Consider the following 18,277-nt stretch of genomic DNA (forward strand, 5'->3'; position numbering starts at 1 on the left):
TGTTTTTGTTAAAAAGATGGATTAATGCATTATTTTAAAATAAGATTTGCCAGTTTAATCTTGTATTAGCAATAAAGGGAGTGGAAGAAAAGATTAAAAGTTACTTGAGTTCATATGACATCACTGGATGCTAAGAACAAAACCACCAATTAGGTTTGTTATGCAGTAGAATCAACCAACTGATCAAGTCCTGTTCACAGCCCATTAAAAATGTTTTCAAAGCAAGTGCAAGGAAAAAAATAAATAAATTAATTCCCTTCTTACACTGGTTTGAGTTCCTTGTCTCCTTAAACACTTTCAGAGTTTAAAAAGACATTATCATTTTGAAATATTCAGAATAATGCTGTAGTTAAATATAAAGAGAAATATTACAAGTCTGGAGCCCTGAACTGTGGAAGAGTTTAAAGAAATATTTAAACTTACCTGCACTAGTTCAGCAAAATACTTATGTTTGTATTTACAGTCTGCTATGATCTCTGAAGGTCTTTGGAAAGTATTAGTTGTTTATGTGGTTAACTTGAAGATTTTTCAGCTGGAATTGTTGCCATCAAAATCAGTGTTTGAATTCTTCCTGAGGATTTCATTTGCAGCCTTTTGATGTTGTCAGTAAATCAGACCACAAAGTGTAATTTTTAAATACCATAGGTAGAAAATTTATATAATAATTTATATCGCTGCCTGTATAAATTGCAAAATCCATCATCACAAATTCAGACAAGTTTATTCAGACATTCTGATGTGAATGTGAAATATAGTATTCATATTATTTTATATTATATATTTATATATATAGAAAGAGCTATGTTTATAACCAATGTAAAGTGAAATAGTACTTAATTTATGATTCCTCAGTGGCTCATTATTAATATTTATAGATCTCTCTTTCTCTCCTACATTCTTGTTTGAAGAACACATGAAAGTAGAATGTCTGAATGACAAAGCTCTGTGGGCTACTCTTTCCCCTAACAAAATCTGTTCTGCATGATTCTACTGCATGCGTATTAGAACAGTTCTGATAAAGACAGAGATCCATTTTTTTCCTTCATTCCTTTTTTCCTTCCCCCCTCCCCACCTCTTACTTGTTCTGATCTCTCTGTGTGCTCAAAGTAGATGTTTTACTCTTTTCAGAGTGCTGTAAACAAAGCAGTAAATATAATGTTATCAATAGCTAAAGATATCCCTCTCTGGAATTTTGCTTACTTACATCATAAGCAGCAGCAGGTGAGTGTTTTATTTTGATTGTTTTAAAATTTCAATATTTTGGTGAACATTTCTCAATTTCTTATGAATGTGTTCTATAATAATACTTCGATTTGTAATCTGGAAGGCTTCTTTACTACTTTAAGCCGTTCTTAGTCTTCAGATCAAGTAATTGAACAGAAGAGCAAAGATTAACATTCATAAAAATAATGTTTTGAAGTTTTTCATTGTTAAAATAAAAAATAGCTTTAATAAAAATATTTTAAAAATACTGTTAAGGTATGATGACATTGTGGATGATGTATGAAAACCAGCATTATCCATGTGTGCTACTAACACAACTTACTAGTCTTCCCAGCCAAATATTGTGAGTTAAACTTTCAGGCTACATAAAACAGCTACAGTGTTAATGTAAATGCTGTATATATGTTTTATCAATGACATTATAAACAAATACAGTTCAGCTCATTAGCATAAGAAGAACCATTTGAGTTCTGTAAATGATAAAAAGCAAATAGGAGAGAGCAAGTTGACACAAGTTCTTCCAAGAATTGTTTGCTTATTTCTAGGTAGCCAACCCTAGATTAACTTCCATGCTTTTTTTTGGCCAAGAATAGGGATCTCAGAATCATAGAGTGGTTTGGGTTGGAAGGGACCTTTAAGACCATCTAGATCAAACCCCCTGCTATAGGCAGGGGCACCTCCCTCTAGACCAGGTTGCTCAAAGCTCCATCCAGCCTGGCCTTCAATGCATACAGGGAGAGGGCATTCTCAGCCTCACTGGGCAACCTGTTCCACTGTCTCACCACTGTCACAGCAAAGAATTTCTTCCTGATATCTAGTCTAGATCTCCCCTCTTCCAGTTTAAAACCATTTCTTCTCATCTTGTCCCTACATGAACTTATAAAATGTCCCAGCTTTCCTGTAGGCTCTCTTCAGGTTCTGGAAGGCTGCTATAAGTTTCCCCCAGAGCCTCCTTTTCTTTGTAGTTCTCTGCCAAAGAAAGGAAGACCTGAGCAATTGTATAGGAGGTGGAATTGGCACACCTGTACTTCCATGTACCAGATATTTTACTGAAGTCATTTGAAGATGATTAACAAAGAACTCCACATGGCATTTAATTTTTTAAAATTATCATTAGCACTAGAACTATAGCTTTGTAAAAATGAATGCTAGGAGCAAGCAGGGAGTCTCCTTGTGGATTCTTCCTTTGCACTTTTCTATTTACTCATAGAAGTACCCACTGTATGTGTCTTATTGTGCATTAAATAATGTTAAATTAAACTAATGTATATATGTTCATTTTCATTTAATTTATGCCAGGCTGAACAATCTGCCGCCATAGAACTAGGTGATGAGAACAAATTCACCAGGATGTTGGCACTGAAGCCTTTAGACAAGCAGATCATCGAGCATAAGGATGTAAACAAAGTGGTGATTCAACTAAATACAGTTATTTTGTCTCTAAAATCTAGAGCATTGGATCTTCTGAACAGCTTTTCTGAATTTTCAGGCATCTGGAATAAGGTTAGATGTGTATTTAATGAAATATGTGTCTGTATTGTGAAATCTTCTAAATACTCTTGAGGGTATTGTAAGGAGACTGTGCTCTTTGGGAAGCATTACTTGTGCTTACTGTAGGTGAATGTCACTGAGCTGGATGAAGATTATTTTTTCTGTAATTGAACCCTTTGTTTAGCCCATTTATCGAGACCCAGATGGCAGTGAAGCCTTTACCTCTGCAGAGACTAATAGATATCCTCATTGGTGTCTGCATTTGAATTATAGGTAGATTTCAAATGCTTTCATAACAAGTTCTGTAAAAAGAATGAGAATCAGGAAAAGCAGATCAAGTGACACAGTTGGAGCTTAATGCTTTTAATTTGAACTTTGTTAAGAGGGATTATTTGTGTTTGCACAGTACATCAGACAGCTGAGTCCTGGATAGACTATTGCAATACCAATGCTAAGTAATAATTAAAATAAACTTTTCTGTAGGATCCAGAGGAAAAAGTGAAGGAATTCATAGAGACTAAACCAACAATAGCTGAGTTCCAAACTCAAATTGGATACTTTTCTGTAAGTATTATGTCTTTAATAAGAAGGAACTGTTCAAAAAATTGTCGTGAAATTAAAAGTTGATCACTTGTGTTTTCCGTAGCAATTAGAACTGCAAATCAGAGAACTGCCAAACCACTTTGTTCTGGCATCAGTGCATATTGCAACAGAGTCATTGAAAATAGCCCTCATTCAGGAATGCCACTCAAGACAAAGAATGTTTGGATTAGCTTTGAATGAAAGGTCTGCCACAGACATGGATGAAATTTACTCATTCATTGCAAATCTTAGCAAGAAATTAAGCAGGCCTATCTATGACCTTGATGATGTACGGGGAGCAATGGAAGCTCTAAAGGAAATTCGAGAGAATGAAGTTAAAATTGACATGACTGTTGGACCTATTGAAGAATCTTATTCTGTGCTTCAGAGATACAATCTGCTCTTTCAGGATGGAAACATGGAAAGAGTTGATGGGTTGGCTTATGCCTGGAAGAACCTAAACACACAGGTATCATTGGTGTATTGTTTGTTTCTCAAATGACAGCTACAGCAGTTATTTCTAGACAATTTATGTTGAAACAGTGGAACAAAACAATTTTTTTCTAAAAATTCTGTTTTTTGTTTTTTTTTTTTTTCTTTCTTTCTTTCTTTCTTTTATGCCTGTTATTTCTCTTTGTCTGCATTTAGGCTCTGCAGGTTGAGCATATGCTACTGAAGGTACAGCCAGGCATGAAAACAGATTTGCTGAGAGGTGTTCAGAGATTCCAGACTGATACTGCAGAATTTTGCAAAGACTATAATGAAAAGTAGGTGAACTGTGGTACAGTAAAATTAAGCTTAATTAGTGATTGTTCAAAGAGGTGCATTTAAAGAGTTAACACAGCATCAATGCTGATATGAGAACTGATTAAAAAAAGCCAGATTTCAGAATAATATAAGGTATTCTTACAGCCACAGATCAGCTTGTACAATTTCAGTGCTAGACTTGATAATCAGTACAGATCCAGATTTTTGTGGTGTTCCAAATGCAACAAAGCACTAAGGCATATATTTAAATAAATAGGTAGTGCCTTGGAAGTTAGCAGAGATTCCTGTTCTGAATTTCTCTTCTGGTAATTATTGTAAAAAGTCCTAAGAAAAAAACAACCCAAAACATTAGAAAATCTTAAATACTATCCATTAAGTGTGTTCTGTTGTGCTTCATGAAACCTGCATGGCTGATATTTGTACTGAATCGCAAATTCTTATTTTTTTATTTTTGCAGGGGCCCCAGTGAAGAAAATGTTCCTCCCCATGAAGCAAGTGAGAGGTTACAGCTCTTTCAAGCTAAATTTGATGAACTGTGGACAAAGTATATCTCTCTTTCTGGTGGAGAAGAATTATTTGGTCTTCCCATTACAGGTACGTTCTCAGAGAATATAGATACTTGGCCCAATGGGCTATTTTTTTATATAGATATATAAAAATTATATTATTATATAATTATTATATTATATCTATATATACATATATATATATATATAGTCCCTGAGCTAGATATATAATTGATTCACTAGGATTGTGCAATTTGTAATATTCTTATGATTCTTAATCAGGCACACCTCTAGTTTTGGATGCTACCGTATGAATTAAAGTGTGATAAGTACTTCAGTTTGTAAATACTGAATTCAGTATTTTTGTGTCTGAAGACATAGGCATGATATATGTAACTAGACAGCCCCACAGGTATGATAGAAACTAAGCAAAATGTTTCATCTGAGGGGATCTTTTAAAATGCTTTTATTGTCTTTTATTGTTTGCTTAACGTATATCAAGTTTCTGTATTGAAATTAATTCCTCTCCCCCACCCATCTTCAATCTCTGCATTGTATAAACTGAGATAAGGAATATTTTAGTTCTTGTATAAAACCACAATATATTATTTTACCTTTTCATCTCCTTTTTCAATATTGTCTCCTTCACCCTTGTAAGATGGAATTATACTGTAGTAAGGAATATTTATTAAAATAAATAAATAAATAAATAATTGTTGTGCTTTGAAATCTGGTGTCCTTCTGTAATGCAACCACGAAAAGTTTGCCTTATTAGGCACTAAAAACTGCAAATCTGATTTCATAGAACAATTAAGTATCCATTTTAGAAATATGTGGGTTTTTACATTCATGTATTTGGTTGTATTTACTTAACATTAACAATTTTCATCTTTTAAAATTTCAGAGTATCCTGAACTGCACAAAATTAAACGTGAGCTTTCATTGCTTCAGAAACTTTACAGTCTTTATAATTCAGTTATTGCTAGTATCAATGGATACAGTGAAATACTTTGGAGTGATCTGAATATTGAAAAAATTAACAATGAGCTTCTGGATTTTCAAAACAAGTAAGTTGCTATTTGGTGACGTATGTACCGTTTTTATTTATCAGTTTTTTCATGTTAACTATCTTGTCAAAATTATTCTGGGTAGAAGAACTATTTTGATTTATATAAAACTCAGAGTTGCTTAAGTGCTCAGCACAAAAGTTTTTGTTTTTTTTTCCTACTACACTGGTGAAGATACATTCGATTCTGAACAGCCCTGGCTGGGTCTGCAAGATGTCCTTGATCCAACTCATTGCTCCCCTGTTCGTACAGAGGCAAAGACTTGTGAACCAACAGGATTTGGCTTATTTTCCCTCTGACAGCTTCCTTTGTATTCTGATTTCTGTCCCTAGAGCATGTACAGAGTTGCTAGAAAAAAAGAAAAGATTTTTGTTACATACAAAAGTAGAGAATAGTCGTGAAGTCCTTCAGCATCCATTCCCTGAGAACAGTCTCTCTTTTGCTCTTAATGGGAATTACAAACTGTACATCAGAAAGAAATATGTTGAAAACAATTATGCAATATTTTTATCACATTCATCTAGTGGGGAAAAAAAAGATGTTATGGTTTTCTTCTAGTGGAAAATAGACTAACTGTTTTCGTTCTTTTGTTAGGTTTGTAGAAGCCTTTTCTTTATCTTTTTACAAAGCGTCTCTGATCACTTTCTCAGTGAATTCTGTCAAGACAAGTTCATACTCAAGATGAGGACCCTTCTCTTCTGCAGATCCTTTCTTCTGGAACATGCACAGTTCAGATCAGCTTTTGATTTTGTGTTCAAAATTTGACCTGAGAGACACTTGAGTAACTTCAGGCGTATTATTCAAGAGATCAAATCTGTGCTTTTTATCTCATCCCAAGTCTTTGAAAAGCATGGAAACTTTTTTTTTGTCCTCAGGCTTTTTAGTTGCATAGTATTTTGAGCATGTCACCCTTTTATCAAGGGCCACTTGTGTAGATGTTGAAGGGGTGGGGTGGAGATTTTTTTCTGTTTTTGGAGTGAACTGCTTTTCAGTTTTGGGGCAAAACCAACTCATTTTTATTTATTATTATTTTTTTTTTAATAATAGTAAAGATGTATGTATTTACAATAGATATACTTCTGCGTTTCAGTAGTACCTAGAAGACTTGATTTTGTTTCAGTACAATTCTGCAATCTACATCATCTTCTTTTCCACAGTTACTTATTTTTCATGGAGTGGCATGATTATCCACTGCTAATCCTTTTAGAAAGATAGTACAGTAGAAAAAAAAATTACCATGAAAAGAAGAATCTTGAAGTTGACTGTAGGTACAAATAATTCCATCTTAAATAATAATAAATAATAAATGCTTTAATATAAAAAGGAAACAATTTGAAAAGGAATGTGGTAAGAAACACTACTGAAATTTATAATTAACAACTATATGAAAATTTCCCTATATCTTTAACCTTGGTATAACTTAAAGAGAATGTCTAGTAAACCTAAGAATGTAATTTAAACCCGATTAATGCAGTAGTTTGTTAATGTAGTACATATCATAGTATCATATCATAGTATCATAGTATCATAGTATCGTGCGAGTTGGAAGGGACCTTAGAGATCATCGAGTCCAACTCCCGGGATTCGAGCCCTCTAGTGTAGCAGAGCGGCAGTTTTACCCCTTGCGCCACAAGGGGGATTCGAACCTGGGCCCTCTGGTGTTGCAAGCGGCGGTTCTAACACCGTGCACCACCGGGAACTTCTTGTTGGAAGTTATTACTGAGATCAAAACAAAGGAAAATGTTTTTATCATCACTTTTCTTTGTGAAATGAAGGGATTCCTTGTCCAATTGCTAGCCTAAGAAAACCATTGTAAGAAAGTTTGTTGTTGTGCCTCAACATCGGAGTAGCTATGCACTGTCTCACAAAGCTTTATCCACATATCTGTATATAATTTTCTATCTATCTGCAATACTTATTCTTTGGTACATTTGATATTGTCTATTGTTGGATTCAAGATGAAAGAGTACAGAGAAAATTGCAGTGCTATGACAGTACGCATATGTTTATCTACCTCGTAGTAGCAGGCAGTGAAGGATTCACATGTGCTCCAGTAGTGTGACACATCTGTCTGATTTTGGGCTGTGAAAAATGAAAAGCGTCTTTGAAGGATCTTTTTTGGCTATGACTTGTGTTCATGCTGTTTCTCCTTTATGCTGCTGAACTATAAAAGAACTGCTGTCAGTCTTTGCTCCATATCTTTGTCAGATGAAAATTATCGTAACCTGTTAGAGGTAAATGGAGCAGTGACAATTCACAGTGCTTGACGTTCTTCGTTTTCATTTATTTTTCATATTGAAATCATTCATAGAGGAAGACTGTTGTTTAAACGTCTTTCATACAAACTAGTGATATAATAGGATTTATTTGATTTCTGCCTACAGAAAGATCAGTTTTGTTTTAAGGTGCACTTTATTTTGCTTGAAAAAATGTATGTTTTTTAATCATTTTCCCCTTCATAAAACAGAGTGTATTTTCAGTTTTCAAATAAAATGGCAGTACTGTAAAGGCTTAAGTTCAGGCATGAGTTTGCAGGTAAACTTATCATTCTTCAGTTCAACTGAAATGGAAACCAGCCTAATCTAATGTGAGTTTTTCCTGTCTCTAGCAGTGTTTCATGCCTGCAGTCAGAAATAATCAGCTATATTTTATGCTTCAAGCTTGTAGCTGGATCTTGTTTTGTTTTTGTTTTTTTAAACTGGTCAGAAAATGAGAATATATTGTACTATTAACTGTATAATTGTGGTTATGGGGAATCAAATATTTTTTCTTTTTTCTTCTCTTTAAAGAATTCGTAAGCTACCAAAAGCTCTGAAGGAATGGCAAGCATTTCGAGACCTAAAAAAGAAAATCGATGACTTCACCGAATGCTGTCCCCTGCTTGAAATGATGGCAAACAAGGCATGTTCAGCATAATGATTTGGAGATAACATTAATTTGAAAAACTCTATTTATGACTGTACTGTCGGACTGTAAGATGCTTTCTGTAATTCTTTGTTATAGATTAAAGCAGCTTTATGACAAAAATCTAGCTGGGATTGGTCACAGAAAAGTAAAACAAAAAGCTCTGTAATGAGATGAGAAAAACCATTAATGCTTGCAGTGGAATGGAAATAAAGATCTGTTTGTTTAACTGATACAATGAAAAAAATATGTGATCATTCTAGTCCTGAAATAATTGTTTTTAAAAACCTTTCCTAATCCCTATGGACTTTTCTAGGCAATGATGTCTCGACACTGGGAAAAAATTGCACAAGTAACTGGACATCACTTTGAAGTTGACTCTGAAAATTTCTCTTTGAAAAACATAATGGATGCCTCCTTATTAAAACATAAAGAAGATATTGAGGTATGTTTACTTTTCTGTCCTGTTATCTAGTCAGCTTCGTAACCTAAACAAATTTGGCTTCAGTTGGAGATATCTTTTGTAGCATGGTGTTTGGTAGCTGTGATGACTAATTTATTTCCTTTTATCCTGGAGAAGGATGAAATGAATGGATGGTATTACTCTAGCCTCACCATAGAAGGAATTCTGTTGTTTTGAAAGTAGGTGATTCATTCATGCTTTTGTTTTAAGATCTGTTTTCTTATATTTTTTTCAATTCCTTTTAAATGTCCCATCAGAGAGAGAAAGTGGCTGTAATCCCAATCCTGCTAAATGCTTGAAATCCTTGGAACGTGGTAGAAGTAGGATAGATAGAATTAAAGGGAGACAAGGTTCATTTGTATTTCAAACATTCTTCTCAAGAGAACAGAGGGATAAGAAGGTTTGTGTAATGTACACAAAGATACTGCCACATTCATTTTATGGCATTGTCATCTTTTGCAAGGATAAATTACAGCTAAAAATAAAGAAGGAAAACCCCAACTGTTTCAAACTTCATTTTTATTGTGAATCTGCTTTCTAAACCTGTGGTCTCTGTAGTAGTGACCTGATTGTTCCAATTGTAAGAGAAAAACATAAAATCAAACTTCAGCTGTACCCAATACACTCTGCTCTTGGGCTGTTTCTACTGAGGGTATCTACCCTCAGAAGTGTAAGGTGACTTTGTGTCAGTGATAATGGAGTATATCCCATACAATGTAACTTAATTATTTGGGGTTTTTCCTGGGTATATTTTCATTAGCTAAAGCTCACACTGAAGTCAGGATCTAGCTAATAAATTTTAATTGCCTTTACAGTTGTATATTGTATTATTCTTAGAGGAATGCAATTTACTATTTTAATCTTACATAGGATATCTGCATTGGTGCTGTTAAAGAAAAGGATATCGAAGCAAAATTGAAGCACGTCATCAGTGAATGGAGTACCCATGTTTTCAGTTTTGGCCAATTCAAAACACGAGGAGAACTCCTTCTGAAAGGATCGGATACATTAGAGAAAATAGCTTTGATAGAAGACAGCCTCATGATATTGGGCTCACTCATGAGCAACAGGTACAAAAGTTAATATATGCACATATGGTTTAAATCTAATCAAAACCAAAAGTAAACAATGATAATATTTGACTTTTTTTAAATTTTTTTTATTTTTTAAAACTCTTGTTTGTGCAGGTACAACACACCATTTAAGTCCACTATACAACAATGGGTCCAGAAGTTAGGCAATACAGCAGAAATAATTGAAAACTGGATTGCTGTACAAAACCTCTGGATTTACCTTGAAGCTGTGTTTGTTGGTGGAGACATTGCAAAGCAACTACCTCAGGTATGATAAGTTAACTAAGATTTATGATAACTATAAATGAAAGGAAGTAGGTTGTAATAAGGGATTATCCACATTACAGTTTACTTACAAATGTGTCTGATAATAAAGGTTTGTGTGTTGTGCACAGGCAGTTTAGTAGAAATTTTGCCAGACTGAGGTCTGTCTGGTTGATCTGCATAGAATTCAGTGGTGCCTACAGGAACACAGTTGTTTATAATTCAGGTTCAGCTCTCCTTGTCAACTTCCAGTATTGGTGAATCACGTGATTGTAAAGGGTTCAGTACTACTGAATGCAAAACTAATTTATCCTGTCTTTCATATATGTAAGTTTGACTTCTTTGGGTCTGCAGATGTTTGTAGGCTCTAAGTTACATGATAAAGCAATGGCTGCTTTTCTGTATGAGTTCTGTGCATCTAGGACTCGGTTCCTAACTAAGTCCCACAAAGAGAGTCTCACTCCTGTGAGTCTTGGGCAGCTGTATGTATGGTGATCTCTCTGAACTGTTGCTGTCTCTACAAAGGACTGTTATGTCTTCCCATGATGATAGATGAGAAAGATTTAGGAAGTGCTCTGACTTCTTCCAGGAGAGAAATTCTTTAAGTTTTAGAACTTGACAGATATGAGGGAGAGATAATACATGGTGGTTTTGGGGTGTTTTTTGTTTTGTACTTCAGGAAGCCAGAAGATTCCAAAACATCGATAAATCGTGGCAGAAAATTATGCAGAAAGCTCATGAAACATCAAACATAATACAGTGCTGTGTTGGAGATGAGACTTTGGCACAGCTATTGCCACATTTGCTGGAGCAATTGGAAATCTGTCAGAAATCACTGACTGGTTACTTGGAGAAAAAGAGGTTAAAATTTCCAAGATTTTTTTTTGTGTCTGATCCAGCTCTTCTGGAAATCCTTGGTCAAGCATCTGATTCCCACACTATTCAGGTACAAGTAATAAAGCAGTAATGCTCTTATGGTCAATATTAGTAACTGGTGACTTTTGTTATTTTAGTGGTGATTTTCTTATTTAGTCAAGTGATTTTTTTTTTTTTAATTCACCTATAGAAAAGCTGCAAAACCTTCTAATACGTAATTTAAAGGCAGAATAAGGATGCCATATCAGATCAGTTTGTGGAGCTTTTTATTTTCTGGTTCTATTGCAGGCACATTTATTAAGTTTGTTTGACAACGTTAACCGGGTTGGATTTCATGAAAAAAACTATGACCAGATTTTATTGTTTGAATCTCAAGAAGGAGAACGGGTCAATATTATTGAACCAGTTATAGCTCAGGTAATGACAGTGTATATTGCACTTTTTCATGACTTGATTTAAAATAGATTTATGTTGCAATGACAAACAGTGATGCATCATGTTACTATTTGCCTAGCTGAATGAAAACCTTCCAATGTGAACAGCATGATCAAGGGCAAAAAGGACAGGACATTTGTGTCATTCTGTAACAATTACTTCAGCTGTTTTTTCAGCAACACTGATAGGAAGTACCAAATCCATCACACATAAGAGCATGCAGAAAAGCAGTGGAGCAGGAGAAGAGAAATCATTTAGATTAGTGAATACCAAAAAATAACAAAGAGAATGGCAAAGAGGGAAATAAGAGTTTGAAGGACTGGGGGAAGGGGGGGGGGGAGGGGGGGGGGGAGGGGAAAGAAAAGCCACACAGGTCTTTTCTTCCTTGTGAATTATTCATAAGCCAATTCTTTAAAAATACTTTCTTGTTTATTATTTCAGGGCAACGTGGAATTCTGGTTGGGTCAGCTGCTGAATGGGATTCGGAAAACAATTCACACTATCATTAGAGAGGCATCAGTGGCCATTAACGACTCAGGATTTAAGCTGTATGACTTTCAGGCAGTGTTTCCTGCTCAAATAGGACTTCTGGGAATTCAAATGATCTGGACCAGAGATGCAGAGAATGCATTGAACAGTAGCAAAACAGACAAAAAGGTACCATTTAATGAATCTCTGGGGATTAATTAAAAATTGTTATTTGGATCAGTACGTATTGTGAAAAGTGACAAGTCTGATAAGGCAACCAGAATAACAAATAGATTAACAGGAAAGCAAATGATAAAGTGTGTTACAAGGTCATACCTCCTCACAAATTGTCCAGTATATGCCTTAAAATTGGTTCTAATTTTGTGGTTTTCTCTATTGTTCTGTCAGCACAGTCACGTTGAGTAGCGATTATTAGGGAATATGGTCAATCCCATGCTATTACTTTCCCCAGAACAGATGTGGAAAGAAATAAGAGCTTCCCGTATTTGGAGAAATAATTGTACTTCATCAGCTTTTGTCTACTGTAAAGTGACTTAGAATTTTCAGTTTGTGAGTGTTTTTTTTACAGGGAAAGGAAAGAATGGAAGCTGGTTTAAGAGGTGCTGATTTAATCTCAAATGCTCAGAGAAGCTACTATTAACACCAAGAGGTTATTAATTTAATAACACTGAATCTATGAAGTATGGAAAGAAAGGGATATGAATGAAAACAGTTGGAAATTACTGTTAATCAGGAATACACAATGAAGTGGGCCTGAGAATTAGAAGCAACATCCTACAGTTAAAAAAAACCCGAGGAGAAATGTGTAATGCTGTACTTTCATAGATAATTAAAACAAAGGCTCAAGATTGTGGAGATGATCATTTAGTGCTGCCTTTTCTTGTATGAAATTTAGAAAGGACACAGACCTGCTTTTAGTCCACTCCAGTTCATATGCTAACTAGACTCAGATTCTTTTTCATTTCCTAGAAAACAATATTTGTTGTCTGGGACAACCTCTGTGTGTGTTTGGAGGGCAAGGAGGTTGTTCAGTTCCATGGTTTTAACAGTTTATTCTCAGAAAATGGGGAGAACTTTAGGGTTTGAATATATTCACAGTAAGCTAGCGTGATCCTTCTGCCACATATTTGTAACAGGAATATGTATGAGCTGCTCTTTCTGAGACCTTAACACTGTGATTTTTTTTGTGTATGAGGAAAGCCACGGAGAGAAACTGATGCTTTTTACCTAAGTCACTGTTACATAGTTATTTTGTATTTTTTTGGATTTTGTGACAGAATCTGGTGCTGCATAAGAAATTATTATTTCTGCATTAGCATCAAAGATTTCAGTACATTTTTTATCTTCTCTGGATAGAAAATGGGATAGATCTTTAGGTTCCTGTTCACCTCTGAAGAAACTGTTTGAGTGGATATGCAATATCCACAACAAAAGGTTGATGGTTCTGAAAATATACAGGGGTGCAATCAGCTGAAGATGTGTCCAATCTTGGAATCAGATTGTATGTGACATGTTCACCCAGAGGCATAACCTTATTGAACTTCATTGGGCTATGACTGTATACGTGGAGGGCAGCCCACATATCCAGATTTGGGATTTGAAACCTAATAAGTACAAAGCAAAACAGAGATTTCATAGGGCCAGGGTGTTTGCAGATGTTTGTTTTTTTCCTAAACATTGGGAAAGCAAATTGTGTTTACATTAATGTGACTGTTCTTGCTGTGTAAGGTAATGCACGCAACAAATCAGAAGTTTTTGGAACTTCTAAATGATTTGATTGACATGACTACACACAATCTGACAAGAATGGAACGCACAAAATATGAAACTTTAATTACAATTCATGTACACCAGAAGGATATCTTTGATGATTTGGTAAGTTTCTGAAACCCTTGAGAGACTTCCTGTATACAAGCTTTTGCACATACGGTTGATACACAAATCTTACAATGTGTTATTTGTGAGTAGCTCTGACATTAGTGCTGTGATATAGCATATCTATTCTACTTAGTTACATTTCATAGGTAGGTTATACAAAGATAAGGATGAAGTGTAAATAGCTAAGTTCATGGATTAAGACTTAGCGCTCTTCAGGTTTTTAAGTGGTTGTTGATACTCGTGCACAGATTCATTGTGGGGATCAATACTTTTTAAATTAAGACATTCTCTTAAATTGAAAATGTAATAAATTATTAAAATGAAATGTAAGAAGAAAAAGCATGCCCTTAGCATTGCTATCAATCGTGTGATTTCCAACCTGAGCTCTGTGTTTATCTAAAGTAACAGTTATTAAAAGATTAAAGCAGTGAGGCTCTGCATGCTTGAAAAAGACAGCAACAATACCCAGAATGGATATGTTCATGGTTTTTGTTTTGTTTTATAACTGAATTGCATGAGAATCTCTTTAGATAAGTTTTCTGAAAATATGAAACTACAGTCATAAAAATGGGAGTAAAACAACTTTTGAAAAGAAAATAACTTTGAAAAGAATAAGTTAGAAAGTAAACTGCCATCTTCTAATTTAAGTGTAGAGTTTTATCTTCTGATCATAATTTTGTTGCATTTTAATAATTATTTTCTTAATTGGACATATCATTATTAATTAGTTTAATGCCACATTACGATGAAATTAAATAACAGAAAATGGGATAATTTTCAAGCATCTGTGTGTATAAAATAAAAAAAAATTAGGGACAAGTCCAGAACTGGGGAAAGGACCAATTCATCTCATATTGTCCCCTCTTATCAAAACATTTTATTTCCTGCTAAGCATCCCAGTATCACAATACCACACAGTACCACAGTACGAGTTGGACGATACTGTGATACTGTGATACATGTTGTTTTTTGTTTGTTTTCCCTTTGTGACTGAGGCAAAGCAAACAAAGTGGTTGAGAATTTAGAACCTTTTCTTTATCTTAAAGTCTATCTTAAGTCCCTATAACCAGGACCACATATACCTCTGGAGGTTAGTGGTTTGGGATCATGTGTCAAAAATAATCATAGGATGGCCTGGGTTGAAAAGAACCACAATGATCATGTAGTTTCAACCCTCTGCTAAGTGCATGGTTGCCAACCACCAGACCAGGCTACCTGTCATTGGTCTTCGAGGTCTTTTTAAGACACAGTTAATAATTTCTAAACACAATTCAAAAGAAAATCAAAGTGGTTGAAGGGATCAGAAATGATCAAACTAAGTTATAAAGAGGTTTGAAAAGAACAGCGTGTATCTTGAATCCTGACTATTTCTGTACTCATTCTTTCACCTCTTAAATGTATGCATAGCAGAAGTTTCTTCTGTATGGGGAACAGAATTTCAGATGAATTTGTTATGTTGTTTGACTTCTGTATTAATGTTGTTTCTCTTGCATCATAGGTCCGTATGAACATTAAATCTCCATCTGATTTTGAATGGCAAAAGCAATCTCGGTTTTATTTTCTTGAAGACTTGGATAAATGTGTTATCCAAATCACAGATGTGGAGTTCACCTACTGCAATGAGTACTTAGGATGTACAGACAGGCTCGTTATAACTCCTTTAACTGACAGGTTATTATAAAAAGATTACAGTGCGTAGTACTTGGAGCCTTGTTTCCTTTAACTTTCATGCAAGTTGGAATTCTTAGTCTGATTTGCAATACAGTGCTGCAGTACTGATGCTGAACAGCAGAGGCCAGTGCTTTTATATGTACATATATATATGTATAAATTTAGAGAAGTCAGGCACTCCATAGAGACAACCTGACTTTTCATTTGAGCGTTTGCTTAGGCTACCTATACACTAAAAATTCACTTTATTTCTGAAGAGAAAAGAGTCTTTCAAGAGAGCTTAAGCTATAATAACCAAATCCCAGAGTTGTCCGAGGTTACCTGCAAGATCCAAGCAAGAGCTGCTGAGATTGGTAGCTATCTACTGCCATACACTGAAAGAGTGTTTGAAGCAGGGGTATTTTCTAGTGTTGTTATGGGAAACATATTTACGTGTTCTTTGAGAACAGAATTTATTCCCCTTATAAACTTTTCCACTTTAATACCACTATGTGGACTTATATGAGTTTATGATAATTTTTAGGTAGTAACATTTAAGCTTTGCACTAGTCACCCTGGGATCAAGCGCTGTGTAGCTAATGATCTTGTGTTCAGAATCATTCCTGAATCACATGATAAATATACATTTGCTATCTTGCAGTGGATTGAAATAGAGTGCTCCTAAACATCATGTCAGATACAGCCCATACCGTGGCAATTGCAAAAAAGAAATGCAAGTGCACTTTCTTAGGACTTGTACTATTCATGGACTTACCACAGTCTCAGTAGCAGAACAGTTAGGAATGATATTTTTTTCTGTATTAACTGAGCGTCTGTTAACTGTTTACTGGCTAATGAGGTGATAAAGCATTATTACCGCTATTATGTTAGAATGAGTACTGTATTATTTTATAGGAAATTATACTGGTACCATTTGTTTGTTTTACAGTGCCCATTTTCTCTTCCCAGATTTATCATAAAGCTATTGAGTATCACACTGCTAACATCATTGAACACAGGCTTACTGGGATTTTAGAGCTATAGGTTAGAACAGTGGTCATATTTCCCACTTTAGAAGTCTCCATACTGTTTGGGGAGGCTGAGATCTAAGCCTGGAGATGTCAACCCAGGATTTACTGCAGGGAGGCACACTCATTTATGCCACTGTTCCCCAGCCCTACATAATACAGGTTTTGTGGTTACATTAAAGGACTTCAAGTAATTAAGAGGAGAAATGGATTAACAGAAGTCTCTACTCTTTTTCTAGATGTTACATCACTCTGGCACAGGCCCTAGGCATGAGTATGGGTGGTGCACCTGCAGGACCTGCAGGGACAGGGAAAACAGAGACAACTAAAGATATGGGCAAATGCCTGGGAAAGTATGTTGTTGTTTTCAATTGTTCAGACCAAATGGACTACAGAGGATTGGGCCGTATCTATAAAGGTAAGAAATATTATGACTTGTTTATTTTGTATTCATATGTTTCCATCTCCTCACTAGTGACTTAGAAGTGATCAGTCAAATATTTCCTTCTCTGTTTCCTGTTATTTCTAGATGCATATATACACTTTTTTTTTTTTTTTTTTAAATTCCAACCACCCTAAGGGAGTGTATTCAGCCCTCCATTGCCCTATTCATGTCAAACAAGAGAATGAATCTGCAGTTCAGTGACATTGTACAACGCAGGCAGACATAGTAGTGTACTGTTTTATTTCAAACTCAAGAAATTTTTTGAAGCTGGGAAAATGAGACAGCAGCCAGTGTGATAAGTTTTCATGTTAAACAGATCTTCAAAGTCAGGTTTGCAAACAGTGATTGAATGATCCAATGTTTGTGAACTCCATTATGTCTGCTTTACTGTATGTGGTTGCAATGGTTTATATGGACCGCAGAACACCATCATTTTCTGTAGGTGAGAGTTAAACCAAAAACACAAGGTATCGTAAAAATAATTTTCAGTTCTGTGATGTCTCCTGAAGGTTAGTGTATAACCTGGAGATCGATGCTGTACCTGCAGCTGTCAGTCAGAAGGAATGTCAGCCTTTGTTTCTTCTTGAAGTGAGTTTAGCTTTGATATCTGTTGTCTTTTTCCATTCTGCTGTTTTTTTGGGAATTTATCTTCTTATGCTTCCATCTTTTTTCCCAGTTCCTTGTTGATTAAGCTATAACTGATCTCTCTACACTCAGCAATGTAACCTCTGTGTCACTTTGTTGTTTCTGCCTTCTTATCCTAAGCAGTTTGGTAGTTTATCCTCTCTGAGTTCTGTGTGAGGCAATAGTGACAATGATAGCTTTTCATTGTCACTTAGGTAAAACCAGACACAATTTTTATGTTTAAGAAAATGAGCAGAGTTTAGGGCTCAACTTCCCTCATTTGCTGTTTTTCTCTGACCTGCTAATTTTCCACGTAATATTATTAAGCTAAGTAATGTTGTGTGAGGTGTCCTTGTTAATTTGGCTGTCTCATTGAATGGCACGCCAATGTTAAATATGATTTACAAGAAATCAACAAATAGGTGGTTAGATGACCATGATGCCTTTGAGTATCACAGAATCGTATCATAGAATCGTATCATATCATAGAATGGCCTGGGTTGAAAAGGA

At 35.2% G+C, this 18,277-nt stretch overlaps 1 protein-coding gene across 1 annotated transcript in view; it reads left to right on the forward strand.

The window, feature by feature from the left end:
• The window catches only part of LOC140248793 (dynein axonemal heavy chain 5-like), a 144,593-nt gene that overhangs the window by 25,140 nt on the left and 101,176 nt on the right, over positions 1–18,277 (forward strand). The window contains exons 26-42 of the mRNA XM_072329829.1: positions 1,129–1,221; positions 2,524–2,727; positions 3,199–3,279; positions 3,362–3,766; positions 3,946–4,064; positions 4,523–4,659; positions 5,476–5,638; positions 8,428–8,539; positions 8,859–8,987; positions 9,876–10,075; positions 10,193–10,346; positions 11,022–11,288; positions 11,507–11,635; positions 12,095–12,310; positions 13,871–14,017; positions 15,519–15,691; positions 16,938–17,116. Of these exons, the coding sequence (XP_072185930.1) occupies positions 1,129–1,221; positions 2,524–2,727; positions 3,199–3,279; positions 3,362–3,766; positions 3,946–4,064; positions 4,523–4,659; positions 5,476–5,638; positions 8,428–8,539; positions 8,859–8,987; positions 9,876–10,075; positions 10,193–10,346; positions 11,022–11,288; positions 11,507–11,635; positions 12,095–12,310; positions 13,871–14,017; positions 15,519–15,691; positions 16,938–17,116 (2,908 nt within the window). The remainder of the gene's footprint in view (positions 1–1,128; positions 1,222–2,523; positions 2,728–3,198; positions 3,280–3,361; positions 3,767–3,945; positions 4,065–4,522; positions 4,660–5,475; positions 5,639–8,427; positions 8,540–8,858; positions 8,988–9,875; positions 10,076–10,192; positions 10,347–11,021; positions 11,289–11,506; positions 11,636–12,094; positions 12,311–13,870; positions 14,018–15,518; positions 15,692–16,937; positions 17,117–18,277) is intronic.

Source organism: Excalfactoria chinensis, chromosome 2, assembly GCF_039878825.1.
Source record: "Excalfactoria chinensis isolate bCotChi1 chromosome 2, bCotChi1.hap2, whole genome shotgun sequence".
Taxonomy (NCBI): Eukaryota; Metazoa; Chordata; class Aves; order Galliformes; family Phasianidae; genus Excalfactoria; species Excalfactoria chinensis.